Source organism: Poecilia latipinna, unplaced genomic scaffold, assembly GCF_001443285.1.
Source record: "Poecilia latipinna isolate Pla-1442-1.1 unplaced genomic scaffold, P_latipinna-1.0 Scaffold86, whole genome shotgun sequence".
Lineage (NCBI taxonomy): Eukaryota > Metazoa > Chordata > Actinopteri > Cyprinodontiformes > Poeciliidae > Poecilia > Poecilia latipinna.
The window spans coordinates 175,320-203,082 of record NW_015112702.1 but is presented as its reverse complement, the minus strand read 5'-3'; the positions used below and the strand labels follow the sequence as shown (position 1 = coordinate 203,082).

The 27,763-nt window shown below is 40.6% G+C and overlaps 1 protein-coding gene across 2 annotated transcripts in view; it reads left to right on the top strand.

Moving 5' to 3' along the window:
* The window catches only part of nkd2b (NKD inhibitor of WNT signaling pathway 2b), a 36,422-nt gene extending 11,049 nt beyond the window's left edge, over window positions 1-25,373 (top strand). The window contains exons 4-10 of one of the 2 annotated variants that reach the window (XM_015022081.1): window positions 20,768-20,828; window positions 21,161-21,288; window positions 21,735-21,830; window positions 21,982-22,123; window positions 22,594-22,651; window positions 22,732-22,856; window positions 24,023-25,373. In XM_015022081.1, coding sequence (XP_014877567.1) covers window positions 20,768-20,828; window positions 21,161-21,288; window positions 21,735-21,830; window positions 21,982-22,123; window positions 22,594-22,651; window positions 22,732-22,856; window positions 24,023-24,636 — 1,224 coding nt within the window. In that variant the 3' untranslated portion in view covers window positions 24,637-25,373. Of the gene's footprint in view, window positions 1-20,767; window positions 20,829-21,160; window positions 21,289-21,734; window positions 21,831-21,981; window positions 22,124-22,593; window positions 22,652-22,728; window positions 22,857-24,022 lie in introns of both variants that reach the window. The other variant, XM_015022072.1, reaches the window with a different exon arrangement.
* The last annotated feature ends 2,390 nt before the right edge of the window (window positions 25,374-27,763 follow it).

Genomic DNA, 27,763 nt, shown 5'->3' with positions numbered 1-27,763 from the left:
AAGGCCTCGATTTTTCTCTTATAAAAAGAAAATTATATCTCCCCCCAAGTTAAAAAAAAAAAAAAAAAAAAAAAATCAGGAAGGGATTTAATAATGTGCCAAAAGTTCAAAGACGCTAATTTATTTTGACTTACAGAGAGTTGCACGTTACTTAACCTTTAAGATTTAATTAAGTTTAAGAGGATAGTTCCCATGCAGCTCACTAAACTAATTGTACTCTAATGTTTTTTTTTAGAATTCATTTGGAACCTGTGAATAAAACTTTCCCTACGTATAAAATCCCCTTTCAGTGATCCTGTTCAAATAGCTGTTTAGCTTGGACACTTTTACTGCTGCGCTTTTTCTGGGTATATCTTCTAGTTGCCACGCTAATTTTGAGTTATCTGAGTGCGATTTGGATATTTGTACAATTTGAAAACTACAGCACCTGATATAGTGTTTCTACTTCTCAGCACACTGCTGTATGTGTAAAACTGTGATCACCATTCTTAGTTTGTAGTTATGCGTGCATGGGATGCGATCTTGTGGGTCTTTAAGTACTTCAAGGCTTCTTTTATGAAATATTTTTGTCAGCAACATTTCAATTTATTTATTTATTTTTGCTTTTTGACTCATCTAACACCAAAAATGGGAAAGAAGCTGTTAGCTGAGGCAGGGAACAATACATGGTGGAGAGGAGACAAAAAGGTGTGCTCATATATGTACTGCTTTTGAAGAGACTTGAAGGCATTTGGAGAGTTTTTTTTTTTGCACCTTTTTTACTTCTTCTTCTTTTTTTTTTATATTTGGCTTCACAAGAAGGCGAGCTGTGAGCCTTCATCTCTGAATGAAAAGCATGTGGCTGGCATCCAGAACAGCGGGGTCTTTCAGCACGGCCCCAGCAGACATCTGTTTCTGGTTTGTACAGCAAAATCCTGGAGCAGGGAAGAGGGGCTGTGGTAGAAGGGGGGGTGGTTGGGGAAATGGAAGGAAAAGCGGAGGGAATAAAACTAGAACTGGGGTTAGGGTGGTGTCTTTTTTTTTTTCTTAAATGTTCTTATTTAATAGTTTTAAAGGTAGGTGGATGATGGCCTCATTAAGATTATCCACTGACCATTAACCTCCTCTCACCTTGTTTGCAGGTTCAATGAATGCAAATGAAGCACTCTTATGATCTTTTGTTGCAGACAGTCTGCCTATGGGTACAACATCTCCTGGTTGTGTTTGACACCTGTCGCAAGGTGTGAGATGGTTCATGCCTCCCCCTTCCCCTCCCCACCCCCCTGTTTTTTTTTCTTCTTGCGTTTAATTGTTCCAAGCATGCATTGCCTTTAAAAGGTCAGGTTTCTCTGTCCGAAACGTCTGAGTGAAAAACCGGCTGGGTTCAGGGGCCCGTCCCTAATGGAGATAGATGCTAGAAGCCTCGGAGAAGATTAAATGTTTATTTTGTCTGAGGATATTTGTACTTTTGGAACGGTTCTGAAGCAATTTACTCTCTTTTACTGTGACTGACCAGTGCTCATTAAAATGCTCACCATCCAATATAGTTAACAATCCATCTGAACTTTTAAGGGATTACTAGAACAAGGATGTACCAAACGGTTTTGTGGATACTTTAAACATGGTCATTACTGGGACCTTTCTAGATAAAAAAAAATGCTAAAAGTGAAAAATATTTCTTAATTTATCTTATCATAGCAATCATAATTTTCTGTATTGTGCTGAACTTCTCTCTTCTGTGTTGTACCAGCCTGTATGGCCACATAAAGATACTAATGTATTGAAGTCACTCCTGTTTAGTTAACATTGCTAATAATCTCTGTTAAAGAAGCTATGAAAGGGTTAGCTACATTGCCTTTCACATGTATCCATACATTAGAACTTTTTTCACTGACCTCAATGTGTTTTAATGGGATTTTATGTAGTAGACAAGCGCACTGCAGTACATAATTGTGAATTGAAAGGAAACTGATGTATAGTTTTCAAATTTCTTTTTAAATAAACCTGAAACAGGTCCCCTTTACTCTGACACCCCTGAACAAATCAAGTGCACATACTTTCAAAAGTCACCCAACTTAAAAAAGAAAAAAAAAACTCCTCTTGTGGTTTTTAATCTCTGAAAATATTAGTAAGCAAATATCTTAAGGAACAACATCTGATATACCTGTCAGATCACGGATAAAGTTGTGGAGAATTTTAGAGTTTTGTGAAACAACACCCAAAAGCTTTGGAGATCAGGCAAGAAGAGCATAAATCAGGAAAGCTGCCAAGATGCCAACGCACTGATTATGTGTGCAGTATTTATGTGGGCTGTGACTGCAATGACATGCAGTCACAGCCATACAAATTAGATTTGCATCTGTAATTGCAGCAAAAGTTGTTTCTGTAAAGTATTTGCAGGGGCATTGAACATGTATGGTACACTTTTAAGACTTTAAAAAAAATTTTTTCACAAACTTTTTATTATTTCCATTCCACTTCACACACATTTGCAAAACACATTTGTGTTGTTCTATAACCTAAAATCCTAATAAATACATTGAAGCTTCTGGTTTTGTTTAAAAAATATCAGAGAATGGTTTACAAAGTATGATCTCTTTGGCAAGGCAGAGATTTGATTCAAATTAGATCAAGTTCATCGTAGAAAAGGTTAAAGTGACTTTTCAGCTTCAGATCTGATTCCATTTTTTAGGTCAACTGTAATCATCAGTTTTGTTTCAGCTTTTATAGGAAGTATTGACTTGATTAGAATCACTCTGTCCAGAAAAAGCATAATTTATCTCAAAGACACACCTATTCTGTCATCTAGGCTGCATTAAAGAAATATTCAGAGGGAATTTAATGTCGTGTAATTCCTAACAGAGATATTTCAAAGAGCTGCCACTGTTGGCTACTTCTTTTATTGTCCGGCCTGGGCCTTGGCCTCTACAGTAACTGTCTTTTGGCGGCTGAAGAAGAAAAAATAAATTAGTCTGTCTGAAATGAGTAAATTATTTAATCAACACCAGTGATGCAATGATGGTGGAGAGTTTCCAACCCAGCAGATGCAAAAAATATGAGCACTCCAAGCAATCCTTATTATGAAAAAGTTAGGATTTTTTTTTTTTTGTCATTGGAAGGCAGAATCAACTAATCTATTGCCACAGATGCTTTCTCTAATATTTCATTGAAAGCTGAGCAATGGCACATGACTGACCTGACGTTTTAGACTGATCATTTAAAGCTGTATCACTGCATATATATGAGTTAAGTACAAAAAAATTGTTTGACTGAGAATGGGAGATAAAAGTATTGTGGCCATTTTTATTTGGTAGTGTCTTGGTTATTAATGGTAAGTCACACGAAGTAGGTGATCATTTTTTAGTCTTGACGAAGCAAACCTTTCTGTGCATGTTATCTGCATAGCCGTATCAGTACTCTAGATACTTTCTAGAACTTTAAAACACCCACGTTAGGTCATTAAGTCATCTCAGATTGATTGGATGATTGAGTAGTATGGAGAAGGTGGTGTGCTGCAGTACCTAAGAAACAAATACAGCTCTAAATGTTGGGATTTATCTAGACATACTCCTGTTACTTAAAAACTACAACATTTATTGTCGGTTTATGTGACATTTATTGCTTCAGTTTATTATTGCGCCAATTATACCTAATATTTAATACCTTATACTATCAGTCAATAAGATGATTGTTATGTTTCTGTTTAGAATAAGAACATTTGAATCATGCACATCTTTCACTCATGTAAATACTGTGATACATTGAAATGGTGCAATATTAACCCAAAGTTTGAGAAAGTCTTACCGGTTCTTGGCTTATTTTATTTATCTGTTCCTGACACAAGGCGCACACTTAAATGGTTTAATATAAATAATTATACCCATATGAAAATAATGTGCTAAGCTGGGTCAGCATATTTTCACGGTCATACCGAACTGAAGGTTTGCTCCTTCACTTTGGAGCCATTGTTCAAAACTTTAAAAAGTTTAAAATTTCAAATCAATTTAAAGCTACCAGGCAATCAGATTATGGTGTGGATAGTTTGACTGTGTGAGTTTTATATTCCCTAATGATAATCATGTGCAACTCGAGTTATGGTCTCGTGTGTCCCGACCAGTAGGCAGTCTGGAAAACAAGCATCATTTGGCTTTAAACATCACATGTTGTTGCGCTTATAAAAGTATGTATTTGTGCCTTGATGTGGCTGTCATAAAACATGTAGCATCAATCCTCCTGGGCAGCCTCAACATCGCTTTCTGACAATCTCTTTTGGTTTGATGATAATGTCACAGCAGCTGTCATGCCATAGAAGAGCTTTGTTCACACAAAGCTGTTAGATTTAATGAAATAAATAGATGTTTTTTTTTTCCCCTCCTGCACTTCAAACCAGAACAGAATTTAATTAGTGGGGTAAAAAATAAAAAAAAGGACCCATACAAGATTTAGAACTGTTACAGCGCCTATCTTCAGACACAGAAAATGAAGCTGTTGCCTTTAGAGATAGCTCATCCCCATCAACGCAGCTTTGAAGTCACTTACTTCTTGTCATTGCTTTCATGATATTTATGAGATGTCTGTTTGTGCACTTCAGAGAGATCTGTGCAGCTTCACAGGAGCGGATGACAGCGAGTCTTGAAGCACTAACATGTGAATAGCTCAACTTCCAGGCTGGAATCTGTCCCATGCTCTCAGCGACACTTGCGTGCCCCAAATCTGCTTGGTCACTTGCGAATGGCAGGTGGCTCTCATCCCCGCTCAACCCGGGTCAGCGTGCCTCTGGCTGTCCGAGGCAACCCCATCACGGGTTAACGCCGGCCTGTGTCTTTGCCTTTTGCTCCCTGCCAAGAGAAAGAAAATACCTGAAGCTGGACTCCAATGCTTAGCGCTGACATTTTTGGCAAAGGCTGCTGGATTCAAGTCTGTGTTTGATCTTGTGCACTCGAAGCCAAGTAAAACACCAGGAGACTTAAAGGTTATTACTTTTTAGTGTGTCAGGTATGTTTCCATATAAACCTCTGTTCTTTTCCAAGTGGACTTTATTTCACAAGCCTTAGAGCTGCTGGGGGAATAGAATGTTTTTTCAGTCATAGTTGGTTGTTTGTTGTGGGATTGTATTGTGCCTTTGTTCAGTGTTAATTTTAACTTCATAATTAGTGGGAATAAATCCTAATATAGGCCAAAGGGACAACAGAGGAAGCTTTTAAATCCACTAAACATGATCAGACGAGACATTGTAGATACGCTGGCCTTTCAAGACGCTGATTTTTAACATTTTTGTGGACTGAAAAAGCCTGAGGTTTTGCTTGTTTGCTCAAAGAGAGCCGGGGATTCCACTTTTACACATGACTGATCCATTGAATTCGGCAAGTGGAAACTTGAGGTTGGGTCAGACGTTGACCAATGCACACATTACAGTATGCAACCAGAAGAAACTGAACCTTTTCATCCCACGGTGGCATCAGAGGGCGGCTTACAGCTACAAGTCAGACTTTAGTATAATTAAACATAATAACAATTTAAACACTCGTTAACATTTCACTCTGTTTTCTGTTTCCTCATTTTATTGTACATTTTAAATTCATAAAAGATTAAATCCACTGTCGCCATAAAGCAAAACAAAAACGTACGCTTTCCCATTTGTGACATCACAACAGGCGTGAGGCAACTAATCAGAGCTCAACTTGAGCAACCAGTTGTATTTTGTATGTTTGTTATTTTTTCTCTTCGTTCATGTTCCTTGTAATGAATTGTCGATAACGAACACGGTGTTCCCCTGATCAGAGATGTATTCAACTCCCACCTCTAGGGGAGGCTGAGGACATGGAGTCTGGATGGACCGTGTCTCTCGCTCTAATGTCTGTCTGCCCTCAGCTGTGGTCGTAAAGTCTGTGATGCCAGTCCCTGAATCTGCTGGTGGACACCAGCAGTAAGGGATCCCGTTAAGCTGAAGAAGTTGTCCTACTGAACTGACTGGCTTATGGGGCTCCTGAGGCATCTAATAGGTACCGCTGTGGTCTGAGAGGCAAAAACAAGGACCAGGGAGAAATGGTGCACTTTGGACTGGCTGACCGGGGTTGCAGCTGGTTCCTGGCTACTTAGAGGGGAGTCCGGCTGGCAGTTGGAGGATCAGGTGTGCCATCGCGGCCGCAGTTGCACAGTTTCATTGTGGTGAAGAGTTCTGAGCCCATCAAGTGAGACTCTCAATTTAATGGTCAGTCTACATTCCTATCCTCACCGGTGCTCATGAAGTTTGGGTCCTGACCAACAGAACGAGATCCCAGACACAAACAGGGTGGCTCGGCTTTCACTTTGAGACGGAGTGAGGAGCTCGGCCATCTAGGAGGGGCTTGGAGTAGACCCACACTACCCCCTATATCACCTCCCTTGGGACTTTAACTAGGCCCCTCCAAAACCCTCTCATTTTTTAGCACTTAAAAAGGGTGAGGAAGGGATGGGTATACTGGTTTTCAAAGAGCTGTATGCGTTACAGCATATTCCCAGAGATGACATGCAAACAAAGCAGAATTCCCTTTTTTTTTCTTTTTTTTTTAGTGAACATTTTAAAGGAAAGGTGTGAAGTCCTGCTGTGGATATCCATACTTTCATTAACCAGTTTTGTTAATGATCAAATCATCAGTGTATATACGTTTGTGGAAAAAAAAATGCCACAGTGGATATTATTAAATTATGACATACTACAGATAACAGCTTCCTGTAGGCTGAAAACAAAAGGTTAGCCGCAGGGTGCCTGTGGAGAGATCCTGTTTTTGTGAGTTTTCTGAGTCAAATCTGTTATACTTTTCTGTTTGTGCAAAGTTTTTGTCTTGTTTTCAACTTCTTCCTCGCATCTGCTGTACTATGCAAGCTTTACACTCATTTACACTCATTCTTACACACTCTTGCAATGTATAGTCAGCATTACCATAAAAGGCTTATTCAAACGGTCTCGTTCTGATTGCAAAGAGAAGCTCAAAAGAATTGGAAATCCTGACAGAAATGTGTTCACAAGTGAAAAGATTTCCCCCAAGATCCATCTTCCAGCTCTCCGTTTTCATATGCAGAATGCCATTTCTTGAGAGATATATCAAACTCAACCAAACCCAGACCCCTGAGGAGTTCGCCTCTCTGTTCTGCTCTGAGCAGATCCTTTCCCTCTTTGGGACCCCAAGCGCCGCACATGTGTAGGTATCGCTGTTACTCAGCTCATAAAACGATACAGTCACATCTGAAAGTGGTTAGCTGCTGAAACACACTGCTAGGTGCTTCAAAGTTTGGACCTCGACTTCTGCAGACAGCGCAGACTGGGACTTCCTCAGGCACAAAACAATTCCCCACAGCTTGGGTACGGCTGCAAATAAAAAACCTTGCTTTTGTTACACAAACCTGTTCTCTCCATCAAAACCTTCAATGGGTTTCCACTGCGGCGGAAGTGGGTTTTTTTTTTTTTTTGTCATGCATGGTGAGCTGCAGGAAAATTTTAATGATTTAATGATCTGTGCTCAGAAGAAAAGAAAATTGTTCTGATAATCTGTGATGATTTCATAGCCCAACACCTTTTGTGTTCTTTCTATATGTGACAGGAAGGGAGGGAGAGGATGAAACGTTCCTGAAAGAGGCCTCTGTTCTCATTTCCTCTGAAGGCAGCCCTCTTTTCTTCCACCCTCCCATTTCTTTCCTGAGCCCCATCCACTTCAAAAAGCTGACCTGGCCCTGTGTGCTGTGTAACATGTTTACCTAAAGGCTCATTTCAAATAAACAGCGCCTCTCCTTGAGATGCTCCCCCCCCCCACCTCACTGGGAGCCTTTCAGAGACACCATATGGTTACAGGAGATACATCACAATAAGGACCCGGTCTTTTAAAGCTTGCCATTCTATTATCATATTGCAGAGAAGGTGACTACTATGGAGAAAAGGCTTAAAATAAACAAAAACCCTGAGCGAGCTTGAAACTTTCTCATAGCGACAGCAAAATTCACTTGTATTGTTGCTCAGCAAGATTTTCCTTTATTACCAGCACCCACTTCTTTGTGTTGATAGGGGCCTGGCTGATCCTATCGCTTCAAAGGTGCCAGTGTATCAGAGTATTTGAACTTTTACCCCCACTGTCACATGCTTTGCTTTGAGAACTCCTGGTGGCACCTGATTATCTCATAACTCTGAAAGGTCTTATTGCACATCAGCACTCTCTTCTTTTTTTTTGATCCCTAAATCCTCTTTCAATAACTTCTTATCTGATATCAAGGGTCCCCCCAAGTGGAGCGCTCAGAGACTCTCTGAATGGGCTCTGCCAGGCTTTTTTGCTCTGCGCGAGAGATAAGATAGGGTGCAGAAGGAAACCGACGCAAATGTATTGCAACCCGTGTTTAAGCCTGGACTCTTTCCCAGACTTGTAGACTTGGTTTCCATAATTATGGCTGCCAAAGCAACCGTTTTGCTGCTTGCTTTGCTGCAAAAAAAAAAACAAAAAAAAAAAAAAATGAACTGCAACTGGGCTGGGCTGCGCTTCCCTCCGCGCCGTAGCCTTTTGATCCTGCTTGCGCCATGGATGAATTACGTTTCAGAATTTCACACTGGGGAGCAGTGTTTCAGATATGCAGCTAGTCTGTCAGCTTTCCTGAAGTGCTCACATTTGAGCCTCGATCTGAAGAGAACAAGCACGTAGATTTTTCTTTTCTCAGCGACTTTTATTACTTTCTTCAAATTCAGAAGTTTACGTACGCTTTGATAACGATGTCCTTAAGCTCTTTTGGGAAAGCCCAGAAGGTGATCTAATGGCTTTTGTAAGCCTGCAATAGATTAAGTTAAACATTTTGAGTTAAATGGAGGCATATATTTTAAGGCCAAATCTCAAACACTACTTCCTTGTGTGATATCATAGGAAAACATAAAAATCAGCCAGTCAGCCATATGAGGAAGAGAACTGTGGACTTTCACGGGTCTAGTTAATCTTTACGAATCATTTCCTGATGCCACCTTTATATATTCGAACAATTTTACTCAGGACTAAACACCATGAGAGTGTTCCTCCGTCGTAATGTTTAGGAAAGATATGATTCTTTGTCCCAGAGATGAATGTGGAGACACAGATGATGGCTGAAGTTGGTTGAAGATTTCCGTCATCAAACCTGTACCTTTATGTGTTGAAATGTCATTCAGACTGGAAGAAGTCAAAACCCCCCAAAGCATGATTTTGTTTTAGGGACAAAACAGTTTTTTTTGCAGACATTTCCTATGAAACCAACAGTTAAGTGTTTGGTCATAATGACCAACTTCATATTTGGAGAAGATATCTTGCAAATCTGAAAATCCCATCCCACGTCAGAAGTACTTGGGGAGGCAGCAGCATAATTGTGGGGATATTTAGCTTCTTGAGGGATCGCTGCACTTCCTAAAAACAGATGGAACCAAAAGGAAAGAACACCATGTGGAAATAATGAAGCAACATCTCAAGACATCAGCTAGGAAGTTAAAGCTTGGGTACAAATGGGTCTTCCAGATGGACAATAACCTCTCTTATAATTCTAAATTAGGAACAAAGTGATGTAAGGACAATAAAGTCAATGTTCTGCAGGATCTCAAAGTTCTGATCCTCAGTCCCATAGAACATTTGTGGGCAAAGCAGAAAAGGTGCTTGTGTGAACTAGAAGGCCTGCAAGCCTGGCTCGTCTACGCCAGTTTTGTTAGGAGAAAGGGGGCAAAATTCTAGCAAGCTATTGTCAAAAGGTTGTGGAAGAAAACTTGTAGCATTTCACACAAATTATAAAGTTTAAAAGACAATTATACCAATGACAAAGAAAAAAAAAAAGAAAACTTCTGAATTTGAAAAAAAAAAATCTATAAAATGGCCTTTCTCGTTAACATATTAGCAAGGTACAAATAAGTTTTCACTGAACACAATGTCACAATGGTGTCTTTTTGAATGAAAAGTTTTAGAACAAAAATCACGTGTAGTGTTGCACCTGTAAAGTAAATGTAATGTTTTGCATTATAAACATTTAAAGATTTTTCACTTTCCACAATTTCTGAAGTAATTTATCGCATCCACGGCTTCACACTCATGTCCTCACTTCTTTTGTGAATATTGTAAGGCTTCAAGTAGTTACATGCATTTTACCCTCCATCTCATCTGTTCCTCTTCAGCTTTTAACTCTGTCCCCCTTTCATGGGAGGTTGCACATAAAACACCGTAGCATGCTCCATCTTACATATCCTGGCTGCCTTCGCATTAGTTAAAAAAAACGTGAAGTCTCCTCTGCTTCCTGAGCACAGCGGGGGTGTATTTTTAGGAATCCTCAGGAAAACACTTGGTGTTGACCCTGTGATGACCTGCTGTCCAGTTCCAGGCGTGTGAGGAACTTCACAGCCTGGAATTAAGCCTGTTCTTCCAGTGTTAGGAATTCTCGTGGTCTCCGAGACTGACAACGCCTGTTGGCTGGAGGAGACAGAAGTACCTGACTTGTCAGGGAGAGTTACACAACAGCAAAGAGAGAAAGGAGATTAAAGGTATGCAGACGCTTTGAACAGGCAGACACAGCTTTTTTTTCCCTCTTTATGCCAGAGTCTAGATATTCAGTGTCAAAAACTATGCCACAGTCTAGGAAGCCAAGACATTTTTACCCCGAACAGGATGGCCACAAGCCTCAAATTCTTCGTAATATAGAGGAGCAGTACCATTTATGCAAACAAGCGGTGTCTGGGGACCTGAGGTTTTGGCAGACATTGCTGGTCATAGTTAGGCTATAGCAGATGAGTTATTAGAGGCTCTGCTTCCTTTATGTGCTGCATCCTACTGAACTGCACTGTGTATTTTGGCTGCTTCTGTTCTGCAGCCCTGAATCTCCTTAAGGGTTCGATTCAATAATAGTACACTATAAGAGTCATTCATCTGTGTTTCTCCAACATAACTCTTAGACGAATGTGTTGAGAGTTCATGCTAGATTGGTGGCTCATTGGTTTTGGCTCTATAAGCTCCCCTTTTTGTGGTTACTTATATGCATCTGCACTTCCGCAGGTTGGCCATCCATAGGGAGCAGTAACTGGTGGAATGGAGAGTTGTGGTTTTAAACCTGAATATGTCCCTCTCTTGTTTTAAAACATGCTGGGGAAATCAGTCTGAGATCTTTCAGTAACATGGGTATGTTTCAAAGTGAGGAGACTAAAGCTTATGGTAACACTTTATTTGAAGGGGTGTGCATAAGACTGACGTGACACTGTCATCAACATGACATAACATCTGTTATGAACACGAAGGAGTCTTCATGAATGTTCATGACTGTTGTCATGAATTGTCATTCGGTAAATGACACTTTTAATGCAAAGTTGTAGTAAAAGTTGCACTGAAAGTCCATTAAAAGCTTCAGTTTTGCACTAAAAGTGTCATTATTTACCGAATGACCCTTCATGACAACAGTCATAGACATCCATGTAGACTCTTTTCATGTTCATAACAGCTGGTATGTCATGTTTATGATGGTGTTATGCCAGACTTATGCACACTCCTTCAAATAAAGTGTTACCAAACTCACTCACACACACAGGCAGATGACACCGTTTTAGCAACCCAACATATGAGTGAGTGCTAAACAATAATCAATTATTCATGTTGGCCAAATAATGAATCGAAATTCAACTTATAACCTCATGAATTTTCAATCATGTTTCAGTCACATTTCACCACATGTGACTGAAACGGTCAGTGTGTCAGTCACATGTGACAAATTGGTATGTTGGTATGTTTTCTTGGAAGGGAAATACCAAGTTGTTAGGCAGTTCTTATCCCAGTGTTTTTTGTTTTGTTTTGTTTTTTTGCAATGATGCAACAAAAGCTCATGTATTTTTAAAATTACAAACCATTCCTAAGCCCCTAACAACAGCCATAGTTGTGGTTTGTTAGTTAGCTGAACAAACACAAAAAGCAAACTGGGATTGTTTGCATCTACACATCTTAGAGTGATTTTGAGGTTTTGTTGATATTGTTGCCTTAAGACGACTTCATGTATTTAGGCATTTTTTGCACTTAAACAGCTTATAGTGTCATAACATTTCCTGTTCGATGAGGCTCTCAATCCAAACATTTCTTCCAGGAGTAGAACCTACAGCTCCAAACAGATCCTGAGTCTGTGAGCAGAGCTAAAAAAAAAAAAAAAAAGCATATTATTGAAACATTTATAACAATGGATGTCTCTTTTTAGTTTTGTAAAATCACAATCTGATGATTCTCTCTCCATCTGAATAACATCTCAAGAGTTCATGTCCACTTGATGGTTTTTTTAGATTCCCTGAACGTCTGCTAAGAGGGACACCTCTGCACTAAACACTTTAAACATTCTAACCATGCTTTCGTTGAGGGGATAACATTACAACAAAGCTCACAAGTTGATTTTGTAATATACCCAATTTTATATTTTGAATTAACAAGATGCATAAATAGCTGGGCTGCTAGGTGTTGCAGTCATTTGCTCTGTTGAAGGTTCCTTGCCATGGCCTTTCGACATGGAGCTAGTATTTTCTCCCTGTGAATGTGTGAATTATCTCTGGGTACTCCGGCATTCTCCCATAGTTGAAATATGCATGTTAGCTTAAGTGGACTCCCTAAATAGCCCTTACATGAATGTGCATATGGTTGTTTTGTTAGGGACGATGGTGGCGACGGTGGGAGTTCTGACACTTGACGCACCTTGCCTGCTGGGTAGTAATCAAAGGGCCTGGTGATGCCAGCCTGGTGGCAGCCTCACCTCTATCAGTGTACCCCAGAGCAGCTATGGCTACAACCAGTAGCTTGCCATCATCAGCGTATATGAATGACTAAAAGTAGTTAGTCTATTACTATTGAATGTTATTAATAGAGAATAACATGCACAGCCCATGTAATACCAAAATATTAGTGAGGAAATGTCTATGCCTTCACAACATTTCCATAAATACCCAGGATTTCTAGGTCAGAGAGGAAACTAACCACTTGTTACAAATAAAAGAGTAAAAAAAAAAATCTCAAAAGAACATTATTGAAAACAGATTCTCTATTAAACTTTCTCTAACATATACAAAAGAGCAGCCTCACTTGACCCTGTCATTTAGTATTACGCGGGTACCTGGGTTAAAATGGCACCGCTTATAAATTCTAAGACTTGTCGCCACTCTTCCACGCTGACGTGCAGCTGTCCTTCCCCAACATGGTTTGTTTACATTTCTCAGTCACCCACAGGAGCTGTGTAACGCCTCTAGCTCCCTCCAACCTCCGACCGCGGGGCCTCGCCCCTATGATCCGCCACGGCTGCTTTTCAAAGCTCTGACTCGAATCTCTCGCAGCCCAACAAAATGAGTGGTGAAAACTGTGGTGTCAGGGCTTATCTCACAGGTGAGAACAATTACAACTGACATCGCGATGCTCGACGGGCAGCTGGAAACCCGATACTGACGACAGCCGAGAGAAAAAAGCGGTCCAACGGGTGAGAGCGACGCGTTGAAATGGTTTATACGTTATGGAAGTAGACAAAGCAGTGTTTATCAAGCCTGTTGACCGTGACAGTTCAAACTGTTGGTTTATGCTAAACCTCTGCCAACGTGGGATCTGATCCCTTTCATTTCTCAGATGAATGTGTGCGGAAAGTAACTACTTTTGGACCGTAACAGGATTGGGTTATAGCCACCTCACCCACAGCCTGGCAACCTGGCATCCCCTATGTTGTTTAAAGGGCCTGTGGAATGTGGAACAAATCCCCTCAGCTTTATCGGCCCGGCCGCACTCCCCATTGGCTGCCACTGAGAGCCGGGAGGCTCACAGAATTTCACGTGGAGGCCAGAAACAGAGGGACATCCTTTTTGGGTCCCAATGCGGGCTTCGATATGCCATCAGCTTGTGCCACTCACCTCTTTTCTTGCTGTCAGGTTGTGAGTGCGCTCATGGTTGGTTGGGCATGCATCTTTTGTTTGGTTTTGATGAATCCCTGTTGTGCGGTGCTGTAAAAGAGTGTTATCGCAGAAAAAATAAATAAATGTATAAATGTGTGTAGAGTATTTGCATTCTTAAAAAAAAATTTTTTTCACTTAAATGACAAAGATAAGCATTTTTCAAAAGATGATTTCATTTATTGAAAGACAAAATATATCCAAACCAACCTGAACCTATTTGGAACTACTATTGCCCCCCTTGTTGAATTATCAATTAACTCTAAATAGCCACTGTTTTTTGTTCACTTTCACTAGCCACTCCCATACCCGATTAATACCAGATTTGAAGAATGAAGAAATCACCTAAAAAGAACCTGTCTGAAGACATTAGTATTTCAAAAATAACACGTCTTGTTGCAAAAGCAGATGAGGAACTAAGAAATTGACACATATCGGACTAGAAAGGGACATTTCTATGGCTTAGGGTCTCCACCAAACCACAGTAAGAGCCAGTCACATTCCAGAGAGCATGGCCTACTGAAATTATGCCAAGAGTGGATTAATAAGTCTTCCAGAAGGTTGACATTAAAATCAGTGATTCAGATTCAACAATAAAGAAAGAGCCTTGGCAAAAATAACATCCATGGAAGAGCTCCAACTTGAAAACTAGCCAACCAAAAACAAACCAAAAAAAAAAAAAAAACCCACAAAGGCCAATCTCACATTGCCAAAAAAAAGAACACCTTGATGATCCCTAAAATGTTGGGAAAATATTATGGGGACTGGTGAAGCAAGACAAAACTCAAGTTTTTTTTAAGGTGCACATCATATTACATCTGATGTGAAGCTGAAACAGCACTTCAGTACAAGAACATCACAGATGGCGGAGGGTGCTTTGGCGCTTCCAGATCTGGATGACTTACTCTAATCAGTGGAAGCATGACTTCTGCTCGAAATTGGAAAGTTCTGAAAAAACAAACAAAAAAAAAAAAAACCTTCCAGCCATCACTGTGTAAAGCTAAAGGGCAATTGGGTTATGCATGAGCCAAAGCAGACCAGCACGTTCACCCCTGAAGGGCTTACAAAGAAAAAAATGAAGGTCTTGAAGTGGCCTTGTCAAAGTCGATGCTTAAATCCAACTGAGATGGCACAGTCTGACCTTAAACAGGTCCTTTATGCTCCAAATGCCCTCCGCTGTGGTTCAATTAAAACAACTTAGGAAAGAAGTGAGCCAAAAGACCTCCACAGCGATGTCAAACACTCACTGCTAGCTATCACACAAAACACTTGGTGGCAGTTGTTGCCACCAAATGTGCAACAACCATCCAATCTCATCCATTTCCAAAAATAATGCATATTTAGCAGATTTGTTTGTTGCTGTAGCATTAGCATTCAGTAAGCTGGAACATACCTGAGTTATTTCAATATAATTTAGCCTCTGAAGTGATGTTAATAAACCTGTCAGTCTTTTGTACAAGTACTTCATAAAATGCATCAAAAATTTAGGTGTATTCTCAGTGAAGCCATTTTTTTTTTTTTTTGAAAATTAATACAGCAAAGGCAGCCACAGCTTCCTTTTTATATCAGTTGATGAAATATGCGAGTGATCTTTCATGCTGCCATAGCTTCATACATTTGCCTCATCTAGACTGGTGAGTTTTGTGGAGTCATTGGTATGAAGGGCATGATTCCTACGGTAGCTGAATGTGAGACATCTGAGGGCACGGTGCTATGCTCCATTACATCAGGCTCCTATCAAAGCTCATTTTAATGAAGGCAGGCTGATTACAGCAATGGTGACAGATGCAAGGCTGTCAGCCAGTGATGCTAATCTTTGTTTAGGGCTTTCGGGAGGTCACAATCAAAGTGGAAGAAAGATCAGTGACGGGACAAAGAGTGAAGAGGAGGCTCACTCCTCCCCTGACTGAAGGGGAGCGGCTGACTTTTAGCGGCGTGCACGCTGCTCTTACATAGACAGGCAAGCATGTTCGTCTCTCACCACAGCTGTTGTTATAGTAGGACTGTAGAGGCTTCGTTTTAGTGATTCATGTTCTGCCAAGGGAGAGGTTCTGCCTCCTGTTTGACCTTAGAGAGCTTCCTGAAAGAGTCCCGAAAAGGCGGCCATGTCTGGGCAGCATCTGCTGCGTGACACAGACGGCCTTCTGGAGTGACCTCCTGTCCACAGGTATAAAAGGTCAGATACACATCCGATTGAATTTTATTTGTCCAATCTGAAACTCCAATTTATGTAGTTTTTTTTTATTTTAAAAATCAAAATGTGAGCAAGCCACCTGTTTAAACAAACGGAGGACATTTCGGATTGTTTATATATAAAAGCTAGGCATGTTGGCTGCTTGTTAGTTTAATGTTTTAACCGTTCAGGTAAGCTAGATCCATCTTGTTTTTTGTTTTTTTTAACTTGAGTTGCAGAGGTTTGCTGACTCTATGCTTATTTCCTGTAGAATAGAACCTGCTGTACTGTATCATACCCAGAGGTTTTCAGACTCAATGTGTTCCAAGACAAACGGGTTAAAAACTCAAAAAGATGAAACCATTTTAAAATATTTTCAGCCTTCCTGTTGTCTGCTGAAGTCCAACTCTCTTTGTAACGGAACTGCGTTGCTTCTGTGTAAACTCAGTCTTTCATCTCATTAGAACAAACCTGGTAACATAATGAATAAATCCCTGATGTGATGGACATGACTTGGTAATAGATGCATATATGTAAATTTGTGCTTTTTGTGACTTTATTGTCAAACAACTCAGTGTTAAAAAAACAGGTCACATTGTGGAATCTTTACATTAAAGTTACAAAATAGAAAGATTAAAAATCTTGACCGAGCGTTCACCGTTCAAGCTGAAAACCAGCCAGTACCACACACCACAGTATTACATATTATGCTAATATTTAAAAATTTGGAATACTAATACTGTAAATGACCAGGTACATTCAGTTCTTGCTGTTTCCAGAGATCATCTGAAAATCCCAAGCATCTTTGTCCACAAAAAGTAAGGAACTTTTAAGCCAAAAATATGAAAACTACACCACAGACGGACAGAGATAGAAAAATGACAGAGAGGATGGGGTTTTGGTTGTAACGTAAGCAGTTTGTACTTTAGCTCTCTTGCTGGGGAAGAGGCAGAAGTTGCCACGAGTTGTTCGTCTACTCTTCTTGCTTCAGAGCCCAAAATATTTTAGGCAATGGCCCCTTCCCCCTCCATCCACCCATCATCTCCTTCTCGTTTGCTCTGCCTCTTTCCAGCAGAACCGCTCACATCTGGTTTTGAGTCGAGGCCAGGTTGGTTTCAGCTGGAACGGAGGGCTTTCATTTCTCAATGGCCCCCTTCCCTCTCCAGTTTCAATCTCAGGAATGCACAAGAAAATGACGCTTGTTTACGAACGGGTTTTCCTTTCTTTGTAGTAATAACATTTGAGGTTCTGATTTTTCTTCACAAGGAACGCCACAATAATTTCCAGTTAATATTGGGGTTGAGAAGGAATGCTGGTCTGCTGGCTGGTGGTCTTGAAGCCTTTTCCGGTGGCGCCCTCTGAAATGTAAGAAAACTCCCACTAATAGCTTCTTAGCATTTACCTCCCAATGCTCCCTTTAACATCAAATGCAACAGGGAGCTTAGATTGTTGACCTGGTTTTCCTAGAAAAATAAAAACGTGCCGATATATTTTGACAAAATAAATGAAGAGCAACCTTTACCCATGCTCAAAACCAAGCAGGGGGAAAAAAAGACCCACAAATTCAAAACACCACACAGAAGAAGGTCGGATCCTGTTTTCGTGTCTTTCCAGCATGTGTTTGTACTTCGACACGCGTTAAGACATCCGATCGAGCTGCCATATTTCCTTACCCGAGGGAAGAGGAGCTGTGTAAACAATATTAATGTTAGCCTTCGCTGTTTTTAAAAGCACAATTTTCAAGTTGCATCATAAGGTCTGGAGCGTGGCCCTAAAGAAGTGTGTGCACTTATTTTTAGGGGGTGGACCAGAGGGGGAGATGTGAGAACAAAGATGTGCAGTGTTTTCCAGAGGGAGGATGGGTGGTAGGCAGGGAGGGGGTGGCGGAGGAGAGGTGGGAGGACAGACTGCTGGGGGATGTCTGATGTCACCTGGTAGGGAGCTATGAAAGCTTCCCCTGGTTACCCTATCCCACATAAAAGTCTGGCAGAAGACTGAGGCTTTAGGGAAGCTTGGCAGAACGGCGGCATTAAACAGGAACAAACATCACTCACCTTTCTTCCTCTCTCTTATGTCGAGGCGTCGGAGAGGCAGATTGTTGACACAGAATGCTGTCACTGCATATTTCCAATGCTTAAAAAAAACATAAGACAATGGGGATCCAATACCTAATGCTTTTCTTGAAGTATCTCCCTTAACATGTGCAGATTTAAAATGTTTCTTTCACATCACTGTTAGCAATGATTTTAACCATACACATCTGTTAAGAAAAGAAAAGAAAAAAACATAAAACAACCCTTTTGTTGTAGGATAGAGATTTGCGTCCCAAAGAGTCGGTTGTGATCTGATAGTGAAAAAAATGAAAGCTGCTCAATGCCAGAAAGCAGTTAATTGCACATGTGGAGGGCAGATTTGATCCCGACACCGTGGGCGATGTGGAGGGAGATGTGTTTAGATGGTGAGCTGCAGACTGCGGTTAGGTACAGGCTGCTTTCTCATTAGCTCCACCAATGGATGTAATGAGCACAGAGGTGGGGCTGGTGCTATTGGTATGGGGACAACATGTGTTTGAAACAAACCCTGTCGGCCCCCTTAAAATAGTGTGTGGCGAGCAAAGACAACTTCTGCATCTCCTACTTTTGCAGAGAATCCCTCCATCTTTAATGCAGCAATTTAATGAAAACCAAATAAAAGTTGATGAATAATCCTTCATTTTCTGTTGGATTCAAAATCACTGCCTATGTCAAAACACCTACAGCATGTTTTCACCCCTCATTTATATGTTATGATCTGTAAAAGAAAGAAAAAAAAATCTGTGTCAGTTAAAATCTAAATCATCAGCTCAGATATCAAAGAATGGCAGACATGACGATTCTTTGGCCAGAAAAACGCAGGATCGGTCCACCTCTGGAAGCTCATGTCTTTAATTCAGCTGTGAACAGTTTGCTCTGCCATCTTATGGGAAATGAGGAAGGGAGGAATCAATGGCTGTTTTTGATGTTCCTCCGAGTCCTTACATACTGGCCTTCATTAGGGGGGACTGCAGGATAAAAGGGAGGGGATAAAAGCTTCCAGATCAGAAGGAAAACAACAACTTGTCTGAGGAAACCACAAAAGATGGATGCTGTGAGTTTTGTGTATATAAATACACGTTTTCTTTCATTTTGTTTCAAGAATGTGTGCTTTATGATTTTGGGTTTTCTTGTTTATGACAGAAAACAACAACAACAACAACAACAACAAAAAAAAAACCAGTTTCCATTTCTCCCAGGCTTTCCACCGAGCGCCATACGTCTGAAAACGCCAACAGATTGGTCCCGTCTCCTAACTAGCATCCTCCTCTGCCCTTCTCTTATCAGCCTTGCTCCTTTCTCGACTTTGTTCCTCTGAACTTCCCTTCCCTCCTTCCCCTATCTCCTTCCTCCTTCCTCGTCTCCCAGGGGTGCTTGGTGGCCATCCGGGCCTTGACCTCCGAGACTTATCAGGCTGCCTCCCATTTAGCTGCGAAGGTCACGACCAGATTACGTCCTGACGTGTCGTCCTCTGAAGTCCACAGTAATCAGTCTTTGAGACTCTTAAGCAGAACCACAACAGGCCCTGGCGCTGTGATTACTCTGAGAGGCAGAGGGGGTAAACGGGGAGGGGGCTCGCTCACCTAAACGCATGCAGATGTTCGTGCTCTCATGAACCTCGGCTCCGTCAAAAGGTACACGGAGTTCTTTTGTTTTCGAACGCCCTGTCTGTTTTTTATTTGTCTCAATTCAGTGGGCCTCCTTGATTCAATCTGGTGCGATTTTATTTCAAAGCCCGCTGAGCAGCTTAGAGGAACAGGGAATGACGTAAATAAGTTGAATCATTTGTTGTTTAAATATTTGTGGTTTAGGGCCTGTGCTGCACTTAATTTTCATTGTTTCCACAATGCACTTGTAATTAAAAAAAGCCTGAGCGTGTGTGTGCTGCTGCTCCCTCTGCGCGCTTATGCATTCGCACATGTGTGGAATGCTTTGCGGTCCAGTTTTATGCGAGATGCGAATTATTCACAAATGGAAGAAGACCAGCTTTTCTTTCCATCCCTCTCTTCTTTCTGTACTGGTGTAATTAGTCAGTTTCATCCTATCTGCAAGAAAATTTCCATCTGGCATTCAGCAAAAATGCCGCCCAGACCTCATTCTGTGGCTTGTTGCTCATAAGCCAAACTTTTCAGAGTTGAGCTGCTTAAAAAAAAAAAAAAAAAAAAGCACTACAACAGAACTTTTTTTCCTAAACTCTGGGTTCCCATCAAACACATCTCAGTGGGTCTCTCATGTCAAACAGGATGAGAATAAACAGGTTGGCTGAGAAAGCGAGAGAGAGGGAGGGAGGGAGAGGGAGAGGATGCTCAGATGATGAAGTGCATCACAAGCTTTTTGATGGATGTGAGGGACCCATTTGAAGGGCTCGGAGGAATCTTGAAAGCTTGGCTGTGGCCGCGCTCGCTGCGTCCCAGACAGTGAAACACAATAAGCGTGCAGATGTTCAAAGTGTTTGGCCGCGCTGGAGCCTGGAGCCCTCTGCAGCTCATCTGAGTAGGAAATGCTTTAGCTGGAACTGTTTGTTTTCTCTGTGTCTGTGGTCTGAACTGCAGATTCGCTTACATCTCTAACCCCCTCTCTCCTTCCCCTCTCTACCATCCTCTGTGTCTTTCTCTCCTCTTTTCTCTTTCCCAGGAGTTTCCGAACGCTGAGCTGAAGGAAGGACAATTCACAGACCAACACTGTCCCCTTGAGGGTAGGCGAAGAAGACAGTTAGCCTGTCAGATGTTTTATGACAGATTGTACCATTTTTTTTTTTTGTTGGCTTGTCCCACATAGTTGAACAAAAATTGTAAAGTTGTGTTTTAATCCTAAACTGCTCACTTTGAGACGAGCACACAATGCCTCATGGACTGCAAAAAGCACACTTAAAAAGAAATCTTACCAATAAAAGTAGATAGGCATCACAGACATTATAGCTAGTCAGTCATAGCAATTAGATTGATATTGTGAGAGTCAAAGATTGTCTTGCAGAGAACAAAAGGTTGTTTCTGACTCTTATTTATTGCTTTTCTTTTGCATCGACAGTGATTCTTCCCCAGGAGAAGGCTGAGGGTTGTGAAAGCTACCTGCAGTACCTGCACTCAGAGGACGGAGAGAAGGAACCTCTCAGAGACGCCACCAAAACATCCGGGAAGAAACGCATTAGCGTCAATGTAAGAGTTAATGTGATCTGGCAGCATTTTTGCCTTGTTTGATATAATTTTTGGATCACAATCACACACTGTTTCTCATCCCAGTAAGTGAGATTGCAGCTGAAAAAAAACTAAGAATTGCTCTGCATTTTTCCGTAATTAAAATTTGGTGATTATGTGTCTCTGTTCTGGTCTTTTTAAAATGTGAATGCATAAGAAAACTTCTATCTCGATTTTGCAGAGTTAGCCAATCTTTCTTATTCTGCAATGCACGTTTACTGAAAACCAGAACAAGCTGTACTTTGCTGCCCCCTGCTGTTTTAAATGCGGATGTGTCTTGCCGTTGGCATGCCTTTGGAGCATAATCACAGTGATGAGGAGGAGGATAAAGAGCTACACTGAACTGTCTGAGTGTTTGTGTGTATGAAAGAGGGACAAATGTTTTTTTTTATTTTATTTTTTTTCAGGATGTGGAGTGTGATGTCTCTTTGGAAGATGACAACCGTCAGGAGTGGATCTTCACTCTTTACGACTTTGACAACAGTGGGAAAGTCACCAAAGAAGTATGTGGGCTGGTTTTGCCTCTGGCTGCTGAGCTGTTGTTTTTGTAATGTTTCCAAAACTTCCCGTCTAACATTTATTCAGACGCATCTTTTTAGTAGTTTTTTTTTTATTTTAATCAAATTTGCAAACTATGTATTTTGATCTCTAAAGGACATGTCGAGTTTGATGCACACCATCTACGATGTGGTGGATGCCTCTGTGAATCACTCCTGTCATAACAAAAGCAAGACTCTGCGCGTGAAGCTGACCGTTACCCCGGAGCCGAGGAGCCACAGACGAGACACGGGAGCAGGTGACTGAAAAATGAACCAACCACTCAGGTTTCCTACTCGGTCTTAAAAAGAGACTGAAAAAAATCTGAAACTTGATTTTGTTGTTATTTTTGTTTGTGTTTTATTCCTTNCTCCATTATTGGAATAATTAATTCTAAAAAATAAAATTAAATAAAAAAAAATGAAAGTATGTTTTTCATTAATTTATATTAATATGAAATCATTTATATTTGATTTGTAATTAAATTTTCAAATTTTGCCAAATTGGTTTTGGGTTATATACAGATTTATTGAGAAATCAAACAGTGGCATTTCACATGTTTTTTTTTTTTTTAGCTCCTAAACCCTCTTAAATGTATTTATACTCCCTTTTTTTAGTTTAGAAGAAGTAGATTGACATGCATTGAGACTAAATCATAACATACAACAGGTTTATCAGCTTTCAAAGAGCATGTTCATTCAGTCATTAACTTCAACTGTTCTTTTTCAGAGCGCTGTCACCACGATGAGAACCGGTCAGCTGACAAGCGTCTCTCCTCGTACCTCAGGTTAGTCTGTTTGAAACCTTTTTGATGAAAAATGTGTTCAAGCCACACATATGACTTTTCATTTTACTCTCCTGCAGTAGCAAGGGACAGAGCAGTGAGCCTCCGGCCGCCGAGGGTCAGCATTACTGCGTGGACGAGAACACAGAGAGGAGGAACCACTACCTGGACCTGGCTGGTATTGAGAACTACACTTCCAGATTTGAAGGTCGGTTCAGTTCGACTTTATTTAACCATTTTTATTTCAGCATACACGTATTATCACCACACATTCAAACTAAGATTTAACTAAATCAGGAATAACTTAAATACTTTGGCTATAAAAGATGGAAGAACACTGTGAGCTTTATTCATAATTAAAACATTTGACATATTTTCCATTTTATTTAGTCAATACGAGGACTCAAGTTACATTTATAACTTCTAAAAAACTTCAAATGCTTTTTCTTCTGAAACGCTCGTCTGTTGCCATCATTTTCCTCAGATACCAAATTCATAAATATTTATTTATTCTTGTAAATAAAATATTTAAAAAGATCTCTTACTACACATTTTTCATTCTAATTTTTCAAGTAAAAATAATCGAGTAGTTTCATTTCAGTGAGTTTCAAAGCCTGCATTTTGTTGTGATGGTGATCACTTAAACTTGTGTGAAAATTATAAATGTATGCTCTCATCTCTGAATATAATGAAAATATCAATCTGAATCTCACCTTTTTAAATAACATGGTGATAGCTTTAAGTCAGCAAAGTCTTGCATGGGGAGCAAAAATAACTTTTGATATTGGAATTGCAGTTATATCCCAGGATGTATACCTGAGGAAAAAATATGTAAAACGTTCCTCCACTAACTTGTTCAAATGCTTCAGCGTGGCAGAGTAAAAACAAGCAGTCAGGGTCACTGGAGCTCTCCAGCTGCTGTCAATCTGTGCCACAGCTACAGTTGCTGCAGTTACCGACATGCATCTGCATGGTAGTGTTCACTGTGGGGCGGCAAAGCTAAAGAAATAACAAGAGGGTAAAAGTTCACCAAGTGCAAGCTGTAAACTTCAACTATTCCTACAGTCTGGCATCATGGTTTCCAAGTTCAGTTTCAGGTTGGATTTTGAGTCGGCCATAAACTTTCTTTGGGTCTGTATCATCTCAGAAGCTACAGGTTTCCAGACTGTGTCTCAGTCCCCCTTTTCACATTGACTTGGATTGATACAGTCAATGTGATAGGTTTGATGTTTTGTCTTCAAGGGGAAATGTGTCCAGGCTTCTTTTTGTTAGCTTCACTGCAACATTTCAATTGTTTATTTCAGTTTTACTGCGAAAAATATCCAGTTACCTTCATTGAAATATACCACTGCTTTTTTCTATGCTGTCTTTCAGGAACGAACCCAGACTGTCCCGCTCAGGAGACTCAAGTTCGTAGCTCGCAAAGCCAGAGTCGCTCTCGCTCCCACGAGCCAGAAGCCCAAGTTGTTCACCACCGACGCTCGCAGGTCATCGGTGAAAGCTACAACCCTGCAGAGCCCCGAGCCAAAGGTGCTCAGTTCCTCAAATCCCCTAAAGGAGCCTACAAGGGAAGTGGAGGTAATAACGGAGGTGGCAAATCCAACAAATGCCACGGTTACCACCCTCCCATCCAAACGATGCTGCACGGTGGCAACGCCGCAGGCCACGGGGGTCAGGATGTGTACCACCTGCCACACCAAGCTCCACCCTCAGCCCACCACCAGCACCCTCTGCAGCACAGTCACAGCAAACGGCTGAAGGCCAGAGCTCGCGATTCCATGTCACCGACCAAAACCCCCCTGACTCCGCAGCCCCACCACCAACAGCAGCCCGCCATGCCGTCCATGCTGCCCGGCATGGAGAGGGAGCAGGCATCCGGTCCCCCCGGGAGCCCGGGGATTGTTGTTCCTGTGGTGCAGCGCCACGAGCATCACCATCACCATGAACACCACCACCACCACCACTACCACCACTACCACCAGACATGACAGCTTTACGTATAAATACATACGAGTGACTGGAACCATTACAGGACCAAACCACGCTATTCTGAAGGACTAATCCAGTGGAAGCACTCTCCATCCTGGATCTTCAAAGCTTCCTGCAAACTCTACAGATATACTAAGAAACACTGTACTGAGCTGCCAAGTACACTGATGGTAAATGGTGTCTGCTTAGCAGGACCTCGGCATGTAATAAGAGAGAAATGGCGCAGTTTTTCCAGTATTTTCTCCCGGTGTTGTACTTGAAAGACTGCTCTCCTTACACATATATTTTTTAAGGGGTTCAGTAAAGAAGAAATCAAATCAGACGACTTCTGATGTTGTCACTCAGTCTCTTCAATCAAAGTCCTATAAAGCTACAGTATGTGTCCAAATAGTTGTTGTTCCGTGTGAGACTTTTTCACAAATGCAGATCTCAGGTGTAAAGGTGCTGCTGCTCGCGAGCTTTCCAGAGAGGCCCCGCTTTCCTGGGACCGGTGCTGTGGGGCCAGGAGGCTTCCTGTTTGTGTGTGCGAGGGAGGGAGGAGAGGGGAGAGGGAATATGAAATCACCACTGCCAGTTTTAATGCAAAAATATCTTCCTATATGTATTAAAAAATCTATATATGTAAACACATTTTACTGTATAATAATTATGCTCTATATGCATATTTCATCCTGGATCTAATTATGCATATATGTATTTTGTATTTTATATATTTTAATAAACATTATATAGTTCATTTATACAAATGCAGAGAGGTCTTTCTTTCTTTTTCTTTTTTTCCAGGCATGTGTGCGATTTATTTATTACCATGCATGATTCCATTGATCCATTGGTGATGCACTGTAAAGTCTCAGTGTGCCTCTGTCCTCTGCAGTCCAATTCTAGCCATTCCTGCAAATTATCAGTGTGTCTTCGGTTGACATTTTCTTGCAGAAAAGTGTCCTTTTTGCTGCCCCTTGTTGACACAAAGCTGTTACCTAAAAGCAGCTTTGCCACATTGTGTGGCTTGAAACACTCACACCTACTTGCTGCCATATCAGCAAGCTCTGCCCTGTTAGCGACCCAAACCTCTTTGGAACGTGGCTCCTGGTGCTAACTGGGCTTTTTTGGACACCCTGAAGTTTAAATTGTATGATGAAGATTTGTTTTTGGCTCCCCTGATCATAAAATCTTCTATTACTTTTTGCAATTAATTGGAGATCAACCAAGAGTTAGTAAAAATTAAGCAGTAAAATTAGTGAAAAACAATTGACATTTGTTTTTATCCTCTAGGTGGCGATAATTGGTCATTCATAGGTATACACTTGGATATCGCAGCTGCAGATGAGGCTGTTGAAAACACTTGTGCTGGGATATAAACCCAAACACTGCATTTAGGATTATATTTCTTATAAATTAGAGTTGTCATAGAAGAATTAAATTCTATCAAAAAGGAACCTTAAACCATCTTTAAATCCTAATTAAAATGTTGTGTTTCAGAGAACATTTTAAATGATTTCAAATGGCCCTACTCAAATGTTAGATGTGTTCTGAAAAGAAAGCTTTTCTGTCTTGCAGCCTTTATAAAATCTGCTGATGTAAAAATACCTGTAAACAGGATAGCACCAATTTTCACTGCAAATGAACATAAATAAAACGCATCACTTGGCAGCATCTAAACACTTTTCCCTCTCCTATTAAGATGTCCTGTCTCAAACTAAACCAGCCAGTTTGGTTTACTGTCAACTAAACAACATCAAGGTTCATTTGCAGCAGTAATGGAGCTTTTTATTCGAGGAAACTCATGACACGTCAAAAGGAAATCAAAAAAATAACACCAGTCTGCCAAACAAGGAAAACTACGGTCAATGTCAACAGCTGTATTTGTACACTATGAAATCTTCTGCTTTATCTTTGTCACTTTGACAGAAGCTGGGAGCTTTAACCAAACAAGAGTTTTAAAAAAAATAAAAATAAAAATAAAAAAATGACCCTGTTTGTTTTGTTTCCAAGAAGAGACTGAAAAAGGGCCTCACCAGACTGAAGTGTGCAATGATCTGCCTCCTTGGATTTGTTGTATGGTAGGCATGAGCAAGATAATCTGTTCTGATCAGCCTTTATTGAACATCTTTCACAGGATACAATGAGAAATAAGATGTTAAGAGTAAATATATACCTCATAGTTATGTAAATATCAGAGGGATGTGTCATTGGCATTAGTTTGCACTACAGAGTGTCATGGATTTCAACCAAAATCACTACTGGAGCACATCGACAACTCAAAAATGCTCTGTGGACACAGGAAACAAAAGTGGAACATTGTGATGTGTCAAATGCAAAAGTCACTCAACTTTTCACAAACAACACATCATACTAACAGTCACACATGGTGGCAGAAGGCTGATGGCCAAAGGCTGCTACTTGCTGTGTGCATAATGGAAATCATGACTTCTGCTCTCCAGTAGAAATGACCCAAATCTAATTGTGTATATAAAAGATTTTAAGATGGCCTAGTCAAAGCTTCAACTTAAATCCAAATGAGATGATGTGATTTGACCTTAAAAAGGCTGTTCAGAGTTGGAAGCTCCACCATGTGTCTGAATTTAAATAAGTCTGTCAGGAAGAGTGGGCCAAAATTCCCATATATCAATGGAAAGTACTCATTGACAGTTTGGACAGTTTAAATTATTATTTATTCAGGTTATCTTTGACATAAAATATCATGATCTGAATCATAGATGGAAAAAATACAGATTAATTTATAGGAAGCAACTATTTCTCAGGCCACTGTTTATGACAAGTATGGATTTTGCTACGTAAATTCAATCTAATCAAAAACACATTTTTGATTAGATTGAAGATTACTCAGCAGTTTAAAGAGGAGTTATTCTAGGTATTTACTCAGCGAAGGAAGACACTTCCTGTCGCTTCTGCTCAACATGTCTGTGATGTGACAAAACAGAGTTAAAGAACTTCGCCAAAGCAAAAGTAATTTAAACTTGACCAGTTGTTATGTATAGACGTTCAATTTTTTTTAAGGGTTTGTATAATAGTTTCTTTGTGGCTTTTAGTAATTGCCAGCCTGGGCTCAGAGAATAAAAGCTGCTCCTCGCTCCGTTCGGGAGGGATTTGGCGAGGGAGGGCTGA